The sequence below is a fragment of the Carettochelys insculpta genome, chromosome 4 (genome assembly GCF_033958435.1).
Source record: "Carettochelys insculpta isolate YL-2023 chromosome 4, ASM3395843v1, whole genome shotgun sequence".
Lineage (NCBI taxonomy): Eukaryota > Metazoa > Chordata > Testudines > Carettochelyidae > Carettochelys > Carettochelys insculpta.
The window spans coordinates 116,751,874-116,775,051 of NC_134140.1; the positions used below are offsets into that span (position 1 = coordinate 116,751,874).

A 23,178-nucleotide genomic window follows, 5' to 3' on the forward strand; every position below is an offset into this window, starting at 1 on the left:
ATAAAAAAAGATATAAACGAGATATCTCAGGAAATATGGGATTGAATCAGTCTAATTTACAAGCCCTTTCTCTTCCAGTCTATTATTCACTACACTAACATCACTTGAACAAATCAATAAGTTCTTTCATCAGACTGCCCCTACTCCAACACAGAGCAGCAGTCTGTACCACTATCGATTTTTGTAGGGATGAAAAGTGTGGATCCTTCCCCATCCCTTGTAATTACAGGATTTTACACCCAGGCTGTAGTTCATGCTTACCAGTAACCACAGAGATTCTGGTGCAACTCTGTTATCACATTTATTCTGACAATGATCTTGCTAGAGTACACACACACTCTTATTTAGCAGCTTAACATGAAAGAATTGAATTGTCATTAAACTGGCATGCCTGCAGAGAGACAGGAAACAGACTGAAAAAGAAAAGTAACTGCAGTGAAATTTAGGACAAGTAATACTACTGTAAGTCTCCAAATACATTGTGTCACCTAGCAGGAGTCTTTACAGTAATTTAATAATTTATTGTAATGACACTAATAATCCTTCACCATCATCATATATTGTGTGTGTAATAAAAACTGGCACTACCTACAGTAGTTAAATTATTTATCACCATATTTGCAACATATCCTATTTGAAGCACAAAGAAAAAGTTAAATATTACAATGCTTATAGTTTCTTGCCTGCAAGGCTCTATTGACATTCAAAATACTCCTTATTATTCATTGTTTTAATCATAGTAATGTCAATCTCAGAAGAGTACATAATTTGTCATCTTTATGCATAAGAAGATTAACACTCCACATTTGGCCAAATTTTTCTGCTGGGCATCTATTGCATAAGTTGCTCCTTGAGAAGGAAGAAAGGTTAAGCTAGTATTAGTGTCTGCTGTGCTTTCTGTTACAGAAATTTCTTTGCTGGAACTTACATATTCTGAACATGTGCTGCTTGTTCAAAGTAATACACCAGAATCTTCTGATGCAATAGGCGTTTGTTTCCCTTTTTGGTTGGTTTGAAAAGAGGGGTGCTGTGAAGAATTGTAGCCCAGAGTAATCTGATGAGAACCTAGAGAACTTCTGAGCCAGCAAAGAGCACAGGAATGTTTTTTTCAGAATGAAGGAGGGAAGCAAAGTTGTCTCCAAGGAGATCACAACCAAAGCTAGAGCATGTTAAAGAATGAAAGGAAACACTTTATTAAAAGCATGTGGGTTGAGAAACAACTTTTAATATGTTCAGTCACTCCACATATCAATGTGCCCACCTGGTGAGGCATGCTGGGCTTTTTCAGGAAGAGCTGCTTAAATTTAAAGGATCCCTTCTCATCCTTCCCTTCCAATCCATTCCTGGGGGAGGATTTTATAGCAGTTGTTATCTGATATAAAAATCAGCCACATCTACCATTCTATTTGTTTAACCTACTAATAAACAATGGGTGAGATTTTTCAAAGCACTCAAGTGAATTTGGACACATCTCCCTACATTTGTTTGTATTACATTAATGTGAAAAGGTCCCAATTCAAAACATGGCCCGTCTGTGCTAGGCACTGTACACACAGCTACTTAGAATCAATCCCTGTTTCAAACAGCTTTTAAAGTAAATAGACAGAAGGCTAAAGGAAAAAAAAAAGACACAGAAAGGTGAAGGGACTTGCCCAAGGTCTCACAGCAGGCCAGTGGCAGAGCTGGAGATGGAACCCAAGATTCCTGATTCCAATTCAGTGCCTTATGTACTAAAGCACAATGTCTCTTTATTGATTTTATTAAAATATATTTTTCTAAAGCCTTTGGACAACATTGAAAATTTCAACTACTATAATATTAATCATAGGTTCATACATATATAAAATCTTAAATATTTTCCTATATAATGTAAATTCCCTATCTATTCTTTTGTTTTCTCTTTTATCATCCCTCAAACCCAAGATGATAATGAAAATCATACAAAGTGCTCAGTTGAGCCCAACATTTCAAAGCCCCTTGCAGAATATCATTCCCATTTCACTGGCTTACAATGCACACAGCAGTTACATGACTTGCTGTGGGTTAAACAGTGAGTCAGTGGCAGAATCATTCAGTCAATCTCTTCGGCCCCCAAGCCTATGCTCAACCCAAAGGTAAAACAGCAGCAGCAAGACCAAAGGGACATAACTCTATGAACACTTGCAGTAAGAGTAGTTTGTAGTTGTGTAATTTAAGAAATCTCAAATAATTATAACATTGATCCACTAATTCTGAAGTCATTGGAGCTCTTGGAGTAAGATGTAAAAAACGAGAAGAAAAGATTTAGTCTGGGCTATAATTTACAAAGCTATTTATTATGGTGCATATAGCCAAAAAGCTGTCTAAAGATCCTCCTCCTGTGCCAGGAATAGACTCTTCTCGAGGAACGCTAGCAGCCCATTCTCCTCTTTCAAGTCCCTCTTCACATTTCATTTCTTTTGTTGAACCATCTGCCACTCATATCCACATGGATACTCCCCATCACCACTTCGGCTCCTGACTGCCCTACTATTGTGAAGCAAAGCGAACTCCAAGAATTTCCAATTCAATGAGAAAACTCAATTTATTGCAATCCTAGGCTTGTGCGTCTGTGCTCTGCAAACTCCATTTGAAATGTCTAGACCTTTTGGATTTTGAGATGTGACCACAAAAATATGTGATAAGAATTAGCCAAAAGGACAAACCACTTTCTTATTAATCTCTTAAATGTCAGAAGTGCCTGGGCTAATTCACACCATATTTTAGCAAAAAAGTTAATCTTCGCTTCTACCTATTTTCCCACACCCGTGACATGTGTACTTAAACTAAGAAAGGATCTTTTGGAGGATTTTAATGACTGGCCAGAAATATTATTTATAATGAAAATGTAGTGGTAGCCTTAACTACGGAATATTATAATCTTCCCTTCACCACCAAGAAGAGAGACACTTCCCATTAAACCTACCCTCTTGGTAAAAGCCAGAATCAATAAATGAGTAAGCAGCAGGAAAGATCCATAAAGCCTCAAAACCTGTATTGTAGGCTCACCCCAAAACTTATCAATAATTAGACTTTCAGGAGTCAGATAATTTATAGTGAATTATCTGTAGGATGTCTGATGTCACACCTCACCTTTGACATCATTAGTGCAGACATAAAAGGCTTTCTGTATAACAGCAAGTGTCTTAGTAATAGATAGAGATTAGACATGTTTCTTATGATTGGCTCTCAGGCACTCTAGAGACCTTTTTTCACTACAAAAAAAATATTATGCCCTTGCAGAGATCACATCGTCCCTTCATGTCCTATTGCTGCTGGGAAGCAGCAGGGAAAGAAAAGTTTATGAACTGCTATTTTAAGAGAAGCTGCAGATTATTCTTTCTATATGTATTATTTCTTCTATGGGAAACCTACATTAGTAGAGCAATAAGAGAGCACTCAAAATCAGAATATATTATTTCTCTTAAAAATGTGCTCATACCCTTAACTGTGCCCTCACGTGCATGTGCAGAACCAGATGTTTGTCTCCACCACTGTCCCTACAGTCACGCTAGTGTTATAGATTTGAGGCTAACCCAAACAGAACAAGTTATTTCTACGTAATTTGTTTCTATGTAAGTATACTAAAGCTCTCATCACACCTTTGATTTCATAGAGAAAAGAAATGTTAAAGCTTGATGTAGCAGTGTTTAAGTTTCTAAAAGTTTTAAGTAGCTTAGTTTAATGTGAATAATCATTTCAGATTCATTACTGATTTTAGGAGAAAGTTTCATTTTTCTGCTTTACTATAATAGAAAATAGACTACAAAATCTGAAAAAGAAAATACCTATATATTCCTTTTGTACGTTACTTGCATGACCATGCAGTCGAGAGCCTTCATTTTAAAGAAAGAATGTGGTCGTGGGCCAATCATCCATTGGTATAAGAGTCACTGGCATTATGCCAGCAGAGAATTGTGCTGGCGGAGTGTATTTCTGTTGTATATATATTGTGCTTAAAGTAAGGTAATTCCAAGTGTTAATGCTGCCTCATCGCCATTAAGTGAACCCATTTGCACATTTAATTTTATGCATTAATAACAAACAGTAATATATTACAGTTCATGTGTAACTAAGAAAATAAATTGTCACATAGACCATATTCATTGGCTATGGTTACGCTAGCGAGTTTTGTAGACAAAACGGGGATTTTGTAGACAAAACTCATATAAAGTGCACACACGAAATGCATTTTGTTAACAGAAACTGTCAACAAAAAGCTGTGTAGATGCTCTGGGGGGCTCTTTTTTTGACAGAGTGGATCAACAGATCAATCTACTTTTATGTGTAGACGTGGTCTGTCAACAGAAGTTTTGTTGGAACATCTCTTCCAACAGTAACTTCTGTACACAGATTGCTGTAATGTAACCATAGCCTATGAGCCGTGGACTTGATCCTGTCACTACATATTTGCATTAACAAATTCTCATGAAAAGATGATTGAGGAAGTGGTTGTGAAGCAACAATGGAAGTAGTTGTTAGTGTCAAGATTTCCTTCGCCGTAGTCAATGAGGATATAGATTGGAGTCTGGGGCAGAAACTGCATTAGTGGTATTGGTTCAGTGCTACAGTAGTAAGAAGGCAAATATTGCCGGGTTGTTTTTATAGTGTTTTTGCAGCTCTTTCCATTGGAATTGGTTAAAATTTTATAAAATATAAATTGGAGTTGACAATGTTGGTTGACAATGTCACTTCAAAATAAGGCAGGAAGACATTGCTGTTCAGCTTGCTGAGCTTGGAAGTAGCAGAGTAAGCGTAACTGAAACATCTTTTAAAAAGGACATATATTATGTGTAACTCAAACAGTTCCCCCCCACCCCAGCCTGCAATAACAATAACAATAACACAAAAAACCCAAACAAACAAACCTAAAACAAAACCCAAGGGCCTGATTCAGATGCTGCTAAAGTCAAAGAAAAGAAACTGATTCTAAAGCTGAACATATTCAACCTTTCAAAAGAATTTTCTGTGCTGAGACCAAGTGCAGAAAATTTCAGCACCTCTCACACCCAAAATTACGAGTCAGTGTAAAGGAGCTTTGAACAAAAGCTAAAAGCAACCTTTATAGTAGTCATAGCCTACTACACTATGGCTATATCTACACTAGAGTGTTTGTTGACAAAATTGGGGTTTTGCCAACAAAACACAAGGAGCAGCTACCCACACACTGTGTTTTGTTGATAGAAGCCATGTGGACACACCAGAGGGTCCTTTTGTCAACAGAGCAGATCAAAAGATTGATCTGCTTTTATATGTAGATGCTATCTGTTGACAGAATTTTGTCAGAACATCTCTCCCAACAGTAACTTCTGTAGACTGATGCTTCTAGTTTAGATGTAGCCTGTTTGCAGTCCTAGGAGTAACCATATAATACATGTTTTCCTGAGCAGTATTCAAAGATTCGAACCAATTTTCATATCTGCATGCTTTAAGAGACTCGCAAATCCTGCCTTTAGGCACTGAAATTAGAAGTGATGCACTTACATGCCCATTTTGTATTACTTGAGTACTGATTTGAGTGACCTTATTTGGGCTCTGGTTGTTCTGGTACGTATCTAGGTTTGAAAATGTGTCCATCACACCTTCATGATTTAGAATGTATTAACCTATCATCAACAACGTATTACTACTCCATTTACAATTCCACATTACTCTGTCAAAGCAGAGAAAGATATAGCAGTGATAAAATGTTCAGGTTTCTCTTCTCCATCCTTGATTAAATTAAAGAGAAGTAACATTGGAGTCCAGAAAAAGGACATACTGTTACATCAACTAATAATCAACCTGTTGAGTTCAATCCCACACCAGGGCACTGGAGACAGGTAGTGTGGATGGATTTTTAAAAGGATGGCATAATTTTATGACCACTAGTTATATTTGAAGCCTCACGTGCAAGATAAAGTGCAGAACATCTGCGATTTCAATGTGACTATTGACAGATCCAAATAGAGTGCTTTGAAGTGGAACAGGTAGATATTGGCTACTTTATTTAAGTTTGTCTTATACAAATTAAATGTGCCCGTTACAAACTCTTGGTCATCTTGAGAAGCTCTTAAAATAAATGTCATAAAAATGGCCACTAGCAATTACCTACAGACAGAATTACTCTGGAAGTAGCATAAATATAAAAAATATCTAATAAATCCCTTTAGCAAAATCACCTCAGGTGTGCTCCCTCACCAGCTATGCAATTTCAGCCAACTGCCTGCCGGGAGGAGTCTTGCAGTATTCCCTGGAAGTTAGTGTATCTATTCTGAATCAAAGAGGGAAGTAAGTTCCAGTGGTGCTTCCAGCAGCCTTATGTGTTTCATACCACAGGGAGAGGGGCAGTCTCCCAGAGAGGTAATGTCTCAACCCATTTAGGATTGCGTAGATGAAGGTGGATTAGTTCATTACTTGGGCTCCCAAGTAGATTGCAGTAAAAATAAAAAAAAAAAATTATTGGTGCCAGTTATTTAAAATGACAATTAACACAGCAAACATTAGTGTGCTTGCAAAGAGAAATCTACTCTGCAAATGAGCTCCTGAATTTTCAACAAACTGAAGTTTTCTGATGGGCTTAAACTTACCTCCACATAGACTGCATTAGTCTGATCTGGGGGTGACGAAGACCATGATATGATAAACCAGTATGTAAGTCCACATCCTATTGATGATTAGTGTAAACAAAAATTCAGAGCTGCTAGGTTGGTTACATTGAAAATTTCTCGGAAATGGTGAAAAGGGACTCCAGAGATTCAGTAAGTGTCGTAACTTCTTGCAGAAGTACCTTTCAGAGTGATGAATTGTTCTGTTCCCCAAATATCTCATCTCTTAAAAAAAGTTAAAACATCTTTTGTATAGACAAGGCATTTCTTCTTCTCTGCAGGTAAATTATTTTATGGGACTTTTTGCCATGTGAAGAGAAATCCTCTCTCTGCTTACTAATTCTGTTAGCCTCCCGCAAAGGTGGGCAGCTACCAGCATACCACACATCCAGAAATTTTGTCCACTATTCATGTCACTTATCTATTGCTTTTGGCATGGATGTGCTTCCTAGAGATCAGAGCAGTAGATGGGGCATCAGGAAATTTAGTTCTACTTCTGACTTTTGAGACATATCTGCACTTACAAATTGCACTGATTAATTAAATCAGTGTCTAAATTGATTTAGTTAAATTGGTGCAACCCCTTACATTGGTTTAGAATGACTGATACTGAAATTTAATTAATCTCAATGGATATTTGGCACTCAAAGGTCTTCTCCAGCTGCAAAAGTTAACCAGAACAGTACAACCCCTTTGTGGATTATATCAGTATAAAGGACATTTACATCAATGCTGTGATTCCTGTAGGGAAAAGGAGATAAATTATTATGGGATAAGGCACCTTTATAACTATTTAAGTTAAAATAGAATACACACACACACGTACTACTCCCAGTGCACCATTTTCACTGAAACAGTTAGACAGCTACAAAACCTGTGGGCAGAGCAGGCTTTCAACTCCAGGCAGTTGCACCAATTTAATTAAATTAATTTTGTTGCATTAGTGCAATTTCAATATGTAGACAGGGCCTCTGACTGATTCACTGTGTCTGTACTTGTGCTACTTAACCAACCGCGCTGTATGAAGATTTCCTGTATGTAAAACGGGGATAATAAATACCTCACTCTGCAAAGCATCTGAGATCTTGAGATAGAAGGGCCTATACAGTATAAATTATTCTTTTTTTTTTGTTCCAAAATAAGCACATGTAAGAAATAAACAACAATGCATCAAAAGAACCTACGAAAATATTATATTTCATAACAAGCCATATGAAAAGGCTTAAGTTACTTTTTCTTAAAGCAAGTTACAGACTGTGAAATGATCTGCTCAATGCTTCAGTCAGCAGCACCAGCAGCAGAGTCAAAGCCTGTTAACAGCACCTTTAGTTCCCCTAGTGTACAAATGTCATAATACCAGTACAAGTCCCTTAGGTACTTGCCAAACAGCATGACTGGTCCAGCCAAAGGCAAAAGAAATCCTTTTATATGGCATCACTCGAATGATGGGAGGGAAGCCATTTTTTTATTATCACAGATAGTAATCTCAGCAGGTTTGCCTCATTGTCTGAAGAGAACATCCTTGTTCATTGTTTGAGCATGGAATCAGATGGGCCATCATGAAAACCAGCTATTTAAAGAGATACCTCTGTTGTTATTCTGGGAGGGTGGTGATCTCATATCCTTCAATGCCACTGTCATCAGAGTGTATCCTCAAGCCTTCTGTTTGTCATTGCCATTTGAATTCTCTCCCCCTGTTAAAAGAAAATGTAAAAGCTCTGTTTTTTAAAAGCTGTGTAAGGCTACATCTACACAACAAAATTATTTGAAAATAATTAATTCTGTAATACCTGTTCCAAAATAACTTATTTCAGAATTACACAGCTACACGCAAGAATGCATTAAGAAATAGTACTCAGCTCTTTTGCGATAGCATACCCATACAATTCCTATTTCGAAATAGTGCCATGGGATGCCATTATGGCTTATTTCAAAATAGAGCTATTCTGTGTCTTAACAGCGCCTATTTCTAAATAGGTTTTATTCCTCCTGCAGTGAGATTTACAGATTGAATTTATGTCAAAATAGCTTGTGCATAATGTGCATGCTCACAAAATTATTTCAAAATAATGGCTTTTATCTTGAAATAACTTTGCTGTGTGGCAGAAGCCTAAAAGTGCAGCTCTGAATTGCGAGTCTGTAAAAATGGCATGTGAGGGCTCCATATGTTTTGATCCTCAATGATCTGTAACACAATTTTGCTCAGTTTAAAAGTACAAAAAAAATCTGATTGAGTTGTTTTGTTGTTAAGGGGTTTTCTTAGCAGGCCTCCTATCCTGCATTGTCAGCATGGGAGCTGAAAGTCAAGCCTGGAATAAATGTCATAAACAGGAATAAAAGTTCCACAGGTTTAAATTATGCCCTCCATGGCATCTGTGTAGCCCAATGTGGGTTTACACAGATGCCGCAGTTTGGAATTTAGCAACCAGTTCAGTAGCTGATGTACCAAAGAGAATAGTATCTGGCCTCTTTGTCTTAGATGTGTTGGCTTTGAAATGCATCCAGGCCTAGCAAGCACTACAGCTTTTTTTTTCCCCATTTAAGTAAATAGAACTTTCAGTACTCACACAAAAAGATCTTCTGAATAAGTCAATGCCATTATTATGTTCCTGCCTTTCATAATGTTCCACTGTGTTAAGTTTATCAATGGCAGAGTACATAGAGAATTATAAGTTGCAAATAGAAATTTATGAGATTCTCACATCAGTAGAAATTTGACACAGAATAGTTTAAATCATCTCTGCTTTACCTATCTACCAAGACCAGGAGTTGCTGTGTTTTCCCAACCATAGATGAATCTACCAATAATACTGACAATAGTGCAGGTTCTCTCATCTTTCTGATCTCTTTTAAGTAGTGGTTGCTATATTTTATCAACTATTGAAAGGGTAAATGGTAATATAGGACACTGAACTCAAAACTTGCCCGGTTAAAATCCAAACAAAGATTAGCTTTGCAGGTCCTCTTTAATGCAGCATCAATTTTCTGGCTTTTTCCTTTTATAATGCAATCTGTTGGCTGGCTGCATCCTAGTCATCATCTTTGTTTGCAGCAGGGAGAGCTCAGTGATTTGAGCATTGGCCTTCTAAACCCAGTGTTGTGAGCTCAATCCTTGAGGAGGAGATTTAGGACATTTTTTTAAACAGAGTTTAAAAAAAAATCTGTCAGGGATGGCACTTGGTCCTGCCAAGAGGGCAGGGGACTGGACGTGATGACTTTCCAAGGTCTATTCCAGTTCTGTGAGATGTGTGTGTCTCCAATATCTAGGACCAAATTATTCTCTCAGTGAATTTAATAAATCCTGAACAATTCCATTGATGCCACACAAGTTTCACTGACAGCAAATGTATTCCTTTATCACTGTCCCACAATAGACCAAGGTGTCGTCAGCTTCCCACAAATCCCTGAAGTTTACATATTGCATGGTGATACTGGGGCAGCTGAAAAACCTAGCATAAACTGATGGTTTCCCAACCAAGGACTGACTGTGTTCTCACTACCCCAGACTTTCTGCAGTTACTTGCCTGACTTCTCCCTTAAGAAGAGCTCTTTGAAAGCTCAAAAACTTGTCTCTCTCACCAATGGAAGTTGGCCAAATAAAAGATATTAGCTCAGCCACCTTGTCTCTCTTTTCTCCATGCATTCCTTTCATGTTCTAAACTCCATTGTTGTGAGTTCACTAGCATGAGAGAAAAAAAATATTACTAAAATCAAGTATGCATGTTAAAATATGCAAACAGGCAAACCTGCCTAAAGGAGACATACAAATGAATGAGAAATATAATATTTATAAAAGTAAACACAAGCCCAGCATCATTGCTGAGAAATAAAGCATAATGTTGTCCCATGATACTGCAGTAAAATGCCTCTCTCTTCTACCTGCCTCTAGTATCTGAGCTCACAACATGGTTATATGGCAGTTTTCATAAACACTTGGTATTTTTATAATATGATTTTAAAAGTGCCACACTCTGAGCACAAGAAAGGGAGTCTGGATCTCCTAAGTTCTAATTTCAGCCCTGACAATGACTCCCTCTTTTGCCTGGGGCATGTCATTTGCCTCTCCAGACATGATTGACTTCCATGAGATCAGCCTTAGACCCGCTGAGTCATTTTCTGCATTGGTAAAGAGGGAATAAAATAGATGCCTACTCCATAGGGGTATTGCAACTGAAAGAGAAAAAGTGCTACAATATTATTGTAGGACATGGAAAAAGAATAAAAGAGAAAAAAAGACACTGCTGTTACTGTTTATCTGTTTTCAAATGAAACTGAATTATGTTATGATTTTATTGATATTGCACTATCTCTTCAAAGATTTAAAACAAAGAACTTTCTGACCTCAGGTCCTCTATTGATTTTATAATGATTTTAAATAGAACACAGTCAGTTCCCAGTTCAATTTGCTTTCACCCTGTGGAATTCCTATTGGATTCCTATTAGAAACAGGATAAAACAATTCCAAGGAAATCCAAAAAGAGGGTTTTCTGTATGAGTTTTGCTCAGCAAATGGGTATTTAACCTCTGACCAGTGACGACAAGTCTCCTTTAGCTCTATTAGACCAACAGCAAGCCACTATAATTAAATAAAAAACTGTTTAGAGCCCTACTGAAAATGTCCTGGGAATTAAAGCATATGGCAAGGGCAGGGAAAAAAGACTTTCCATATGCTAATGATGCTTGATGTCTGAAATAAATTAGATCCATTAGAGTTTATGCTCAATAAAAGAAAGACTTTAAGCACTCCAAAGTTAGTGACTCGAGACCGATTTTGGCTCTGAAATTCAATCTGCCTACTTATTAATTCTTAGTGGGGCTCTGGAGCAGACAGGAGATGCAAAACCATAGTTCTGTGCTGAATCAGAATTTTAAAGTACCATGGGTTTCTCTTCCTTCTTTTTTTAATTAAACCATTTTTCATGCTTTACTTTTTTTGTTCCCCTTATTAATTTGATTTTGTTCCCATTTTTGTTTAATTTCTTTCTTTTTAAGGTTTCATTTATCCTATTTCAACTGAACAGAGAACCCAGAATGAATATGGATTTTCTTGTAAGTTTAACATTTGAGTTTATGTTTCTGGATACTGATTTGATGCTGTTACTTGGTTCAGGATTTACTTTTAGCCTAGCAACATGTGCATTTGGGAAGAGGAGACTAATGTACCATATGAGTTGCATCCTGTTTGCTTAATGGGAGTGAAGGAGCAACAATGTTTTAGTTGTCTGAGGCTCATATGAGAAGACAAAAAGGGTAAGTTTATATCTTTTATTGGACCAATTTCCAGTTGGAAATTGCTGTGGTGGAAGAGATAAGATTTCTAGCTATGCAGAGCTCTTTTTCAGAATTCAAGTCTATTTAGACAGAAAGCTTGTCTCTTTCACCAACAGGCAATGGTCCAATAGAAGAGATTACCTCACCCAACTCGTCTCACTCATATTCTGGGACTAGCACAGCTGCAACAGCACTGCAATCGGGTCATATAGCATAACATCCATCCTCATTAACAGATGGATAAAGGAAAGAATAAGTGGGTGTTTGAAAGGGAGATATCAAAGGGAAAAGTCTGTTTGTATCTAAGGAGAAGAAGAAAACAGTCTCATATATGAAATTGTTGTAAAAGTTTGGTTTAAAGGTAAAAGAGAATATGGAAGAGGTGGTATTTTTCTGACTGGAACTCAGAGCTTTGCTACCTCAGAACCTATTAATGGACCAAAGCAGGTTGCATTTTGAAAAACGGAGCTTTTAAGATACCTAATAACTAAGAGCTCATAGAGCTTGATCAGACACTTTCAACATCTGCCATTTCTCACCTCCAAGGTGAAAGGCAAACTGGTTTATGCTTTGGGAAAGCAGAGAACATTAAATTGCCTTCAAATGCTCAAGTTAAATAAAAATGGAACATAAGAAATATCTGATCTGTTTGCCTGTTCTTTGCTCAGTATGCTTCCTCTAATAGTAGAACACTTTCCTACACACACAACACATCACATTTTGATCATATAATCAAACCTCTAAAAAACATATCAGGTATATAGTGATGGTAGATATTACACTAGGATTAGTGCAAAAGTTATAATACTAACAGATAGTGAAAATCTAATGGACAGGCCTTCATCCCAAAGGAGAGCTATGGGGAAATTGGCTTTCTTTTTTAAAATACAGTAACCCTTGTTAAATTCCTTCAGTAGATGGTGGGTGCTTCAGCAGTTGTCCTAGCATTTGTCTCATTTCACTCATCTTAGCATGTGTTTTGCTCTGTTCTACATGGTTGTTATCTCAAACGGTTGGTAGGGAGAGGTAGACTAGTGCTCTGGATAGAAACTAAAGACTTTGGAATATTATGCTTAGAAAAATATTCTAACTCAGTAAACCCACATTATCAGGGAGTGAAAGGTGTTTTCACAAAAGGTGGCCTTAAAAAAAAAAGTACACATGGCAAGTAAAAAACCCTTTTTTTAATCTAATGTAACACTAAATTAACATAGAACGTTTCACTGGGAATGGCTATGGTGTTATCCCTTGTTTAGCTAAATTTGCACTATAAGTCTAATTATGAATGTTTTGTTTTGCTTCCTAGTTACTCGATAGATAGATGAAAGAAAATAGCTAAGTAAAATCTAGAATCATATTTCTGGTAAAACCTAGAATCATATTTCCACTGAAAGAGAACAGCCCTCTTAAACGCTTTCAAGATGGATGTTCACTTGGGCTACCTCTACACAGCATCCTAAACTCGAAATAAGATAAGTAATTTGCACTATGCGATTGCATATCTTATTTCTAAATAGGCTATTTTGGGTAACAAATGTTGAAATGATGCACTATTTTGAAGCAACAAGGAGTATAGGGATTCTGAAATAGTGCACCCATTATGTTGAAATATTTGTCAAAATAATGGATATGTTTCAAATATGCAGAGTAGCTATTTCTAGATACTACAGTCTCCTGAAATAGCTCTTCCATGTAGACGTCGCTTCAATCTATAAAAGAGGTACCAAATGTCTGAAAGAAATAACAATAACATAGATGTATGTTCTTGTAAATTCCTGTGACTGGGAACCATTAAACAATATTTCATTCTGGTCCCTCCAGCTGCTCCTGACTCAGACGATGTAGCTCTCTATGTTGGCATTGTGATAGCTGTTATCGTGTGCCTTGCTATTTCGGTGATTGTAGCACTGTTTGTTTACCGGAAGAACCACCGTGACTTTGAGTCAGATATTATAGACTCCTCAGCACTAAATGGTGGATTCCAACCCGTTAACATCAAGGCTGCAAGACAAGGTTAGTTGTCATTTCATATCATATTGATCAATTCAGGGAGATGCTGTAAGGAAATGGTCTTCAAGGTTGTATGAATTATATTGGCTGGATTTACTAGTTGCCTTTTCATAGGGAAAAAAAAAAGAAAAGATTGTGGTAATTTTCTTGCACTAAAAACCTACATTGGGGTTTTTGAGCCCTGGTCTAGAGCATGAAACTGAGGAGTATAAACTTCAGGAAAAGAAAGTGAGTAATTGAGAGACACACACAGAGATGTGTAGAAACAAGGATCATGTCCATGTGTAAGTCAGTGGCAAATATGTGATTGACTGCAATTGAAACAGGATTCATTCTACCATGTCTTTAATAAAGTAATTTCATCACATTGTATTTCCTGTTATACTTTCCAATAATCATGTTTACTGTAACCACTCTGTGTACATAGAAAGAAGCATGGGAGGTACTTACTACTGAGAGATAAGTTGCTTTCGGTAGACAAGGCACACGATTCAGTGGATAGGAAATATAATCTAATAGTCAGAATTTCTGTCACCATTAATAATCTCATAATTATTTGTGGACCTAATCAGACAAAATAATGAACACAACACCAAGGCTAGCTCTTGGCAGTTACGCATTTGAGCTGAAACATCAGGTTTTTGATGTACTTCTTTGTATATTAAAGTTGAATCCAGAAAAAAGTAAAACTGGCCACAGAATTTTTAAAATGGAACATTAGCAGTAGCAGAATTTTCTTAGCCACGGCTTTGTCTAAAGCTAAGCTGCAAAAGGAATTGTACGACATACCACTGGTGACAGTCCAGCACCGGCTGTGGGTGATGAGAAAATGACCCAATTTTTCTTATCTCTTTCATTCTGTCCTTAGACTGGTTGTACAAATATAGGTTAATGATTCTCATACTTAGCATTTATGAAAGTAGCATGAGTTAATAAAGCTGAGTGTGCTGGGTTTGTCATAGAGAGTCTCTTGTAGTGAGGCCTAGCATGTCATATTTCAAGTCAGAGTGCAGACTGGAAAGAACATGGGTTACAAAATATTGGATTAAGATTACACTTCAGTTTTATGTACCAATTAGTTTCCATGGCAATAGGGCATACATAAACCCCTTGAATTGTGTGAATGGACACAAAAGGAGAGAAAGTTCAGACCATTACACTTTGCTCATTATTACCTTTAATATGAAGACCTGATCAGAATGCCCCATTAAATCCTCAACCTAGAGGAAGTCCTCAGACATGGTGACACAGCTGTGTGTAATACCCTGTTATTTTTTCTCATGTTCCACACAGATCTCCTGGCAGTGCCACCAGATCTCACATCTGCTGCTGCCATGTACAGAGGTCCTGTGTATGCCTTACATGATGTCTCTGATAAAATCCCAATGACCAACTCTCCAATTCTTGATCCACTTCCCAACCTGAAGATCAAAGTCTATAATACCTCAGGTGCAGTCACCCCACAGGATGACCTGTCTGACTTTTCATCCAAGTTATCCCCACAGATAACTCAGTCTCTGCTGGAAAATGAGACCCTGAATATGAAGAATCAGAGTCTTGCTCGGCAAACAGACCCATCATGTACTGCTTTTGGCACCTTCAACTCCCTTGGGGGTCACCTGATCATTCCCAATTCAGGTACGTATTTCACTAATTGGCTTCAGAGGTACCTAGTGAGATTTCAAAAGAGGTGGTTGTTTAGTGGTTTTAAGCGAAGCCATCTATCTATTTTTTTAGGCAGATAAAACAAGGTTTCTTCTGGGAATCTGTCTTTTCTATTTTTAGCCCTAGCCTCACTTTTTGTTTCCATTCAGCTTTGCTCAGCTCTTTCATATATCCTTTCCCAAAAGTCCTGGCCTTCTTTAACAATAAATCAGAAAACTCTGAGCCATTTTCTACAGAAATATTAAACATCTGAATTTTCCTGTGTGAAGTGGGATTTAGCAACCTTCACCTTTTCTTTCACCCAGGTAAAAAAAAAAAAAATTCCCCCAAAATATTTAACTTCCAGCCTGAAAGCCTCATTTTTGTTATCTTACATGAAAAAGGACAAAATTAATTAGAAAACAAATCAGTTGTTCCAGTTCCAGTTTGTGGCAGACTGCTCCATGCTGAAGCAAGAAAGCAGAATGCTAAATTTCTACAAGTGATTGAATAGCTTACATGGCAAAGAAAACTGGGGCATTAGGTGTTTTTTCTATATTTCTGTGTTATAAGCTTTTAAGGAACTGTACAGGTTAGTAAAAACATTCTAAGTTCTGCTTATAGCTTCGAAAAATACCTATGCTATTATTTAGCTGAACAGTAAGACCCTAATTAACCAAAATGTTCAGTTAATCCAACTTCAGTGTGATGGCCTATCGAGAGAAGTGACCCGGGGTGGATATTCATATCTGCTAGAATACCAAATCTTTACCACATTCTAAACCAGCTTCTCAAGTTGTCAGTGCCTTCAGCCAAGACAAGATTTAAAAGAGAGAAACAAAAAGTTGGATTCTCAGAACCCCAGAGCACCTGGTGATCCCTTTTCTTGTCAGTGGGACCTACTGGATGCTGAATGCTTTTGAAAATCTAATCTGTTTCACTGAGGGGCCTAAATGGGCACTGAGCGTCTCTGAAAGGCAAATCTGATCTGATTGTGCCTTGCAAAATATAGTCTAGTATAGACCTGAAGTTCAGGCTATTTCTACTTAGAGGTCCAGTTCATTCTCGGGTTACTTTCCACTGTGCTTGCCACAGGTACTACAAAGCCTGTTACTCATGTGCAATTTAGTTCATATATATTAACTTCAGTCTGTGTACATCTATTGCTAGGGGCACTTTAAAATGATTAAAACAAACAAAACATACATATCCATCAGCTACAACCCAGTATAGTAGACTGTCTGTTCAGCTTCCACTAATATTTATTCACCAATTAACAACAGTTAGAAGTCCCTCACCAACCCTGTAATCCTTCCCTGTACATCTGAGGGAATATGTGGGCAAGGAAACATACCCAGACCTTAATGTATATGGGTCATGACAGACCCACAGGGAAACAAGTCCTCAAGTCATGAAAATCACCCTGCCAGCTTTTAAAATGTTGGCAGGGGTTGGGTGGGGGGAACCTCCATCTCAAGCATATCTAGTGGACACAACTGTGGATATACTGTGTTGTGAGAGAGGTGGCCTCATGTAGCCAGACCAAAAATATTCATATATCAATGAGGACTGTCCAGTGCATCCTTTCATAAGGATCTTGCTGTCTTCTGTCTCTCTCGCATACCTGCATGCATGCAGGCACACACAAGTATCCTTGAGAATAGTCCGTTCCTAGGTGCATAAGAAAGAAGTCAAGTAGCCCCATTAAGTACATAAACATTGGTTGCTGACCACATTACCAGCATGTCTTAGAAAAGAAAAGGCTCCTGTTGTTTCCTGGAACAGTATTCTGCTCGCTTTGTTGTTATTGTTGTTTATTAAATAAGAAATGCCTGGGGAGAGTTGTTGCATTACAGCTGTTGGAAATTTTAGACACAGTTGTTGGTTTTCCTCACATTTACAAGGTAAGCCACAGAGCAGCCATCTGTTTGTTCCTTAAATAAAAAGGGGGAGGATAAACATGCAGTTCTACACTCCTGTAGTTCAAAACAGAAATATAGGAGGCCCTAGTAGCCAATCAGCTGACAGATGCAGAAGCCAGGGCAACAGTTTTTTTCCTTGGGGGTAATTGGGTTATTTAGTAATTTAAGGCTCTGTCTTCAAACCTCCTGTCATTCTTTGTCAGAGACCTGGTTGCCTTTCCTTCACCATTTTCTTTTATTTGCATCTCTTCTGTTTTGCAGGAGTAAGTTTGCTGATCCCTGCAGGTGCCATTCCCCAGGGAAGAGTCTATGAAATGTATTTGACAGTTCACAGGAAGGAGAACATGAGGTAAAGGACTCTACTTACAGTGCCTTTGCTTAAGTACTAATTATAGAGAAGAGAATGGGAGAAAATGTACTAACTAAAATCTCTGTTCAGCAGATACTTATGCGAAGCCAATTGTGTTGAGGCGGCTTATTGGTTTTAAAGTAGACACAGGTGAGAGCTGAGGATAGCCTGGCCACAGAACCGGCTGTGATATTTTCTTTTTATAGGTTCTGCAAAAGGATTTAGAGTTTAGGGGAAGCTGAACCCAAGATAGAAGTGAGAATAATGCAGTAACAAGAATGAAGTGCAGCAGACAGAGTGTTTGGTAACCTGTTACAAAGATGCTTTGCATAGTTGAAAAGAGGAGGAAGAAGGTCTGGATGCTCCATGCCATTCTGGGGAACATCTATCAACTTGGAGGAAGAAGAGGTTGGGAAAGGATAGGAAGGTAAATTGGGCCATCCTTAGGGATGCTGCAGCCTGTGCACTGTCTCCTGTGCCCACTACAGAACACAAAGCAGGACTGAAGCACAGTTTTGAGGCCTTGGGTCATTGCAGCTTATTCAGGAGTGAAGCTACGTATACTTCTAGAATACTGAAAAGTCATGGAAGGTGGAGGAGATTCCAGAAGACTGGAAAAGGGCAAATGTAGTGCCCATGTATAAAAAGGAAAATAAGGACAACCCAGGGAATTACAGACCAGTCAGCTTAACTTCTGTAATAGGAAAGATAATGGAGCAAATAGTTAAGACAATCAGTTTGCAAACCTCTGGAAGATAATAAGGTGAGAAGTAATAGCAGGGATTTGTCAACAACAAATTGTGTCAACCTGATAGCTTTCTTTGACAGGGCAATGAACCTCGTGGATGGCGAAAAGCGGTAGACATGGTGTATCTTGACTTTAGTAAAGCTTTTGATATTGTCTCGTGATCTTCTCAAACAAACTAGGGAAAGGGGAAATAGATAGAGCTACTCTAAGGCAGATGCATCACTGGTTGGAAAACCATTCCCAGGGAGTAGTTTTCAATAGTTCACAGTTATGCTGGAATGAGATAACAAGCAAGATCCCATAGGGATCAATTCTGGCTCCAGTTCTATTCAGTATCTTCATCAGTGAATGAGGGAATAGCATAGAGCAGTGGTCACCAACATGGTGATCATGATTGACTGGTTGATCCTGAAGACTCTCTCAGTCCATTGCAATCTCTGAAAGGAAGGCAGGTCTGCTGATAAACTGAGCAGGAACCACCAGCAGCATGTGTTCAGATGCCCCTCCCCCTATGTTGCTCTCTCTTGTAGCTGTTCCTAAATGGGACCCTCCTACTGGCTGTGCAGAGTGGGCAGGAGGAGGGGGCGCTAGTGTCAGGTTTCCCCCTACACCTCCCTGAAGTGGGAGGCCAGCCTGACTGACTCAGACTCAGAGCTCTCCCTGGGTGTGAGACCGTCTGCGCCAGCTCATGCAGTCTCTCACTATGCATTTCATAATTTTTTATTTCTCTTACACTTAAATGTAATTCTTTGACTAGTGAGTGCTGAAATATCTAACCTGTCCTGACTGGAGTATCCAGCGCTTTAATACTTTCTGGTACAGAGTACCAGCACCTCGGCAGCCCCAGCCACAGGATTGGCTGAGGGGAGTGGAGGCAGCTGGCTGAGTACTAACTCCTCTTTTTTTTTTTTTTTTGTTACAAAAAAGGCACTGATTAAATCTAAGGTTTTTCTTTCTACCGGTGGTGCCCATTGGCCACAAATGGAGAACTGCAGCCAGTGGAAATTGAGGGCGAATTGCCAACAGCAAGGGAGAGTGTGCGGAACTACATGCCCTACCTTTATCCATCCCCAGGGGTCACATGGGCATGTGGACCCCTTCCAGGAGTGGGGTGGGGTTGGGTCAGGCAGGAAGCTGATCTTAGCCCTGCTTTACTAAGTGGGAGCCAGCTGTAGTGAGTACTGCCCAGCAGGAGGCTGCACCCCACCCTTCAGCATCCCATGCTTTCTGTCCCAATTCTGACCCCTCCTCAAATCCAGCACCCTGTACCCTCTCCTGCACCCCAACACTCTGCCTAGCCCAGAGCCCTCTCCTGCACCCATACTCTCTCCCTGAGCTTGCACACCTCACTCCTTCCTGCACCTGAACCCCACTGCCCCAGCCCAGAGCCCACATGTCCTCCCAAACTCCAACCCCTTGCCCTATCCAGTGAAAATGTATAAGGGTGGGGGTAAGCAAGAGGTTGTGGGGGTGGACTGAGCAGGGCAGGGCTTTGAGGAAGGTTCAGGGCCTCAGGGAAGGAGTTATATTTCGTCGCCTAATCTGCTCTGTGACCTAAAACAAATTACTTAGGGCTAAATTATTACCTTAGGCACCACTTCAGAGCCCAAATTAGCTGCGTCTACACGTGCACGCTACTTCGAAGTAGCGGCACCAACTTCGAAATAGCTCCCGTTGCGTCTACACGCGTCGGGCGCTATTTCGAAGTTAACTTCGACGTTAGGCGGCGAGACGTCGAAGTCGCTAACCTCATGAGGAGATAGGAATAGCGCCCTACTTCGACGTTGAACGTCGAAGTAGGGACCGTGTAGACGATCCGCGTCCCGCAACGTCGAAATTGCTGGGTCCTCCATGGCGGCCATCAGCTGGGGGGTTGAGAGATGCTCTCTCTCCAGCCCCTGCAGGGCTCTATGGTCACCGTGGGCAGCAGCCCTTAGCCCAGGGCTTCTGGCTCCTTCTGCGGCAGCTGGGGATCTATGCTGCAGGCACAGGGTCTGCAACCAGTTCTCAGCTCTGTGTGTCTTGTGTTGTTTAGTGCAAGTGTGTCTGGGAGGGGCCCTTTAAGGGAGCGGCTTGCTGTTGAGTCTGCCCTGTGACCCTGTCTGCAGCTGTGCCTGGCATCCCTATTTCGATGTGTGCTACTTTGATGTGTAGACGTTCCCTCGCTGCGCCTATTTTGATGTTGGGCTGAGCAACGTCGAAGTTGAACATCGACGTTGCCGGCCCTGGAGGACATGTAGACGTTATTCATCGAAATAGACTATTTCGATGTTGGCTGCACGTGTAGACGTAGCCAGTGAGACATAGACTATCCCATCTCAGGAAGAGTGACTCAACATCCTGATTCTGAGAGACACCACTTAATCACAATGCCTTATCTACTTCCTCCCTGCTCCCAGATCATATTATCTCACCCTGCAATGACACAGCTACTCAAGCCAGTGAGGAGGGAATGAAGCCAGGGCTCTACCTGTTCCCCACAGCTCCTTGCCCACCTCCTGAAGGGAGGGAATATGCATGTGTGTAACCCTGCTTACTTCTTAATGCCCACACATGGGCTAGGTAACTAGCATCCTGATACAGAATGGTTCTTACTCCTTACTTCCCTGCCTGGGAATGGGTCCGTGTCACACTCCAGTCCTTAATGTTGGCCAGAAGGAGAACTAAAAGGCTAAGGTATTACTAGCAGCAGTTGGAGTAAACCTGTTGAAGAGAGAGAAGAAATCCTATTCTTTAGGTAGAAATAACATGCGCAAAGAATGAATAACAAATGATAATCCAAGTGCAGATTGCACCGGGTTTTGCCTCTTTCTCCTCCTTATAGCTGAATCCATTTTTTGGCTTAGACCTTTGATAGTTTTTGATGTGCACTTGGGCACAGCTGTTTATACATCCTACCATACCCTGTTCTCTGCTTTGGTAATCTTTTACCCATGATAAAACTAATCTGTTCAGAAAAGATTAAATAAAAAGGCCTTCATGCTTACATTATTCATGCGCTCTGTTTTGAAAATGGCTAATTACGACAATGGCCTTGTGTGAACCAGGAGGTTTCTGGGGGCACAACTGGAAGAGTCAAATTGGGGTGAATTGCTTAGAGACAGGGCTACTTACAGCCCAAGACTGGGGGGGTCCTCCACTAAAAAGCACACCATGCCAGACACAAAGAGCATTTCTGTCTCCCACACTGGCTAAGAAGAAGTAATACAAGCAGTCCATTTCAACACTCTGGTTTTCCTGTGCCACCACCAATACCACTCCTTACACAAATGAGAGGCTATGAAAATCAGTCTCACCAAATAAGAACAGATTCTTGTGATTCCAAAGGACCAGCCACATTCCCAGGTCAATTTATAACTCAGATCCTACTCAAAAGAATGCACCGTGCCAGTCCTTTAATCTAAAATCTAAGGGTTTACTAATAAAAAGAAAGAAAGAAAAAGACAAGACTTAAAATTGTTTAAGAAATCAAATTACATACACCAGTTGCCAGTCCTTGCTGCAGGCTTGTAGCAGAGATGGAATAAATTGCTGTCTTGGATTAAGGCCGTGGAATACATCCTCTGTTAGGATGGGTCATCGGTTCTTTCCAGCTTCAGTTCATAGCAGAGATCCTTCGCAGATGATTAGCAGGATTGAAGACAGGAATGAGGATAAATGGAGGAACCTCTAGGGCCTTTATATAACCTAGCCCATGTAGCAGGAACTCCATTGTTCGCACTGTGTGAAAGTATGCCCTAGATGGAGTTTGTCACCTGACCAAGTCACCTGTCCAGGCATACCTTCTCTCCTTTTTAGGTAACAGCCATGGCTTACATGCCAGTCTGAACATTCACAGCAAAGCTTGTCAGATGTGGATTGGCACAACCTGAGGTGCACAGTCAGTGAAGTACTGCTATTCACTTGACTAGCAATCCTTTCAAAATAGTTGGCCAAGTCACCTGCTGATATCTTCCAGAAGCAAACATTTAAAATACAAGTGCATAGCCAATACTCAAGACTACAAATTCCAAAATGATACATGCTTATAAGCAGTACAGACAGAATCAGTGGATTATAAACTTTCTGTCAACATCTCACTTGACCTGTTTTCTCTAAGATTTGATGCAAACATATAACCATGTGTGACTACACCATGATTGCAGTGATGTTTTGTATGTTCATCTCAAAAAAACAGTAACATCACAACTTATTTATATTCACATCCCATAATAATTATTTTCATGTTAGTTTGTGTTGTATTTTAAAAAGACTAGCAACCTGTATTGAAAACATGTCCATCTCTTGCACAGGGAAACTATAGCTAATTCAAAGAGACTTCCCTATGCCTTCATTTCAATGGGCTGGCTGAGATAGTTTCATATATTAAACTTCTCTGCTCTTCTCCACTCTGTTTTACTTCCTTCTTGGGCACAGGAGTGTGCACGAATGAGTCACCCAGAAACTACTCCTCTTATTTCTTCTTCAAATACGGAAGGAATCATTGCATTGGCACTTTTCCCTATCAGTGATAGGCACCCAATATGGCAGGCCAGTGCCATGTTTTTACTTCACTTTTAGGGTTACAAAACCCACTGCATGCTTCATGATAGCAGTTGCCCTACAGGTATTACTGTGCATAGAATCAGA

General features: G+C 39.6%; 1 protein-coding gene across 1 annotated transcript in view; it reads left to right on the forward strand.

Annotated features, from left to right (window-relative positions):
* The window catches only part of UNC5C (unc-5 netrin receptor C), a 392,973-nt gene that overhangs the window by 319,698 nt on the left and 50,097 nt on the right, over positions 1-23,178 (forward strand). Inside the window, exons 8-10 of the mRNA XM_074991994.1 lie at positions 13,698-13,889; positions 15,180-15,524; positions 17,714-17,801. Of these exons, the coding sequence (XP_074848095.1) occupies positions 13,698-13,889; positions 15,180-15,524; positions 17,714-17,801 (625 nt within the window). The remainder of the gene's footprint in view (positions 1-13,697; positions 13,890-15,179; positions 15,525-17,713; positions 17,802-23,178) is intronic.